An 857-nucleotide genomic window follows, 5' to 3' on the forward strand; every position below is an offset into this window, starting at 1 on the left:
TGTCAATCGTGAGGTGCTTTCTTTACGTTTGTTTGTTTTATTTTGAAAGTGCATGCCATTTAAAAAATTTCCTTCCCGCAACTTTTATTTTGGAAGTGTTCCCGGAAGTTGTGCCGTGTTAATTAGTTAGACTTGACGGTTTTCGGGTCTGGTCTCCCACTCTGCGGCTGCTGCTGGTCGTTGCTGTCATCATGCAGGTGGAATTTGCGCAGTTCGGTTCGGGATAAAGGTTCCCCAAAGATCCAAACACGTCAGCCTCACGGGAGCTGTCACCAAACCGGAAATTAACAACTAATTAGGGACTGTTTTTTTATTATTATTATTGTGAGCATTAGTTTATATATGTTTCATCACTAATAACCGATGAGGTATCGATCCGGAGGAAACAACTGTTTGTTACAAAGTGTCTTCTCTCGTGGCGCAGTCCAGCTCAGCACGAGTCGCTTCATAGGATGCCAGACAAGCCCGGAGGAGGCGAGCCTCACAGTTTGACAGGCATCAAACACACCGCCTCGATCTGAACATATACGGGCTGAAGATGGACGAAGTCACGGTCAGCGACACCATCCCGGATCTGAAGGACCTGGAGGTGAAGATCGGCCGGAAGACTCCGGAAGGTTTGCTCAGGTGGATGCGCGAAGACGCGTCCTCCCTCCGGGGGGACTCCAAGCTGGCCGCCCCTCACGAGACCAGCAAGGACACGGGGAGGAAGAGTTTGGATGAAAAGATTAGGAAACTGAAGGTGGAGATGGTAAGAACTCTGTAATGTGTGTGTGTGGAGCTTTCAGTGATGCAGGCAGATAATCTGACAGCTTTTTTTCTTCTTTCCTCTGGATAATGTTGCTCTGAATAATTAA

The 857-nt window shown here is 47.8% G+C and overlaps 1 protein-coding gene across 1 annotated transcript; it reads left to right on the forward strand.

Annotated features, from left to right (window-relative positions):
- Positions 1-154: 154 nt before the first annotated feature.
- Positions 155-752, forward strand: LOC106512499 (leucine rich adaptor protein 1; the record flags this gene model as incomplete). Its single annotated transcript, XM_014001105.1, is given in 1 exon segment — positions 155-752. A coding segment is annotated over 1 exon segment (214 nt), but the record flags the coding sequence as incomplete, so codon positions are not given.
- Positions 753-857: the final 105 nt, after the last annotated feature.

Source organism: Austrofundulus limnaeus, unplaced genomic scaffold (assembly GCF_001266775.1).
Source record: "Austrofundulus limnaeus strain Quisiro unplaced genomic scaffold, Austrofundulus_limnaeus-1.0 Scaffold7546, whole genome shotgun sequence".
NCBI classification, from domain to species: Eukaryota; Metazoa; Chordata; class Actinopteri; order Cyprinodontiformes; family Rivulidae; genus Austrofundulus; species Austrofundulus limnaeus.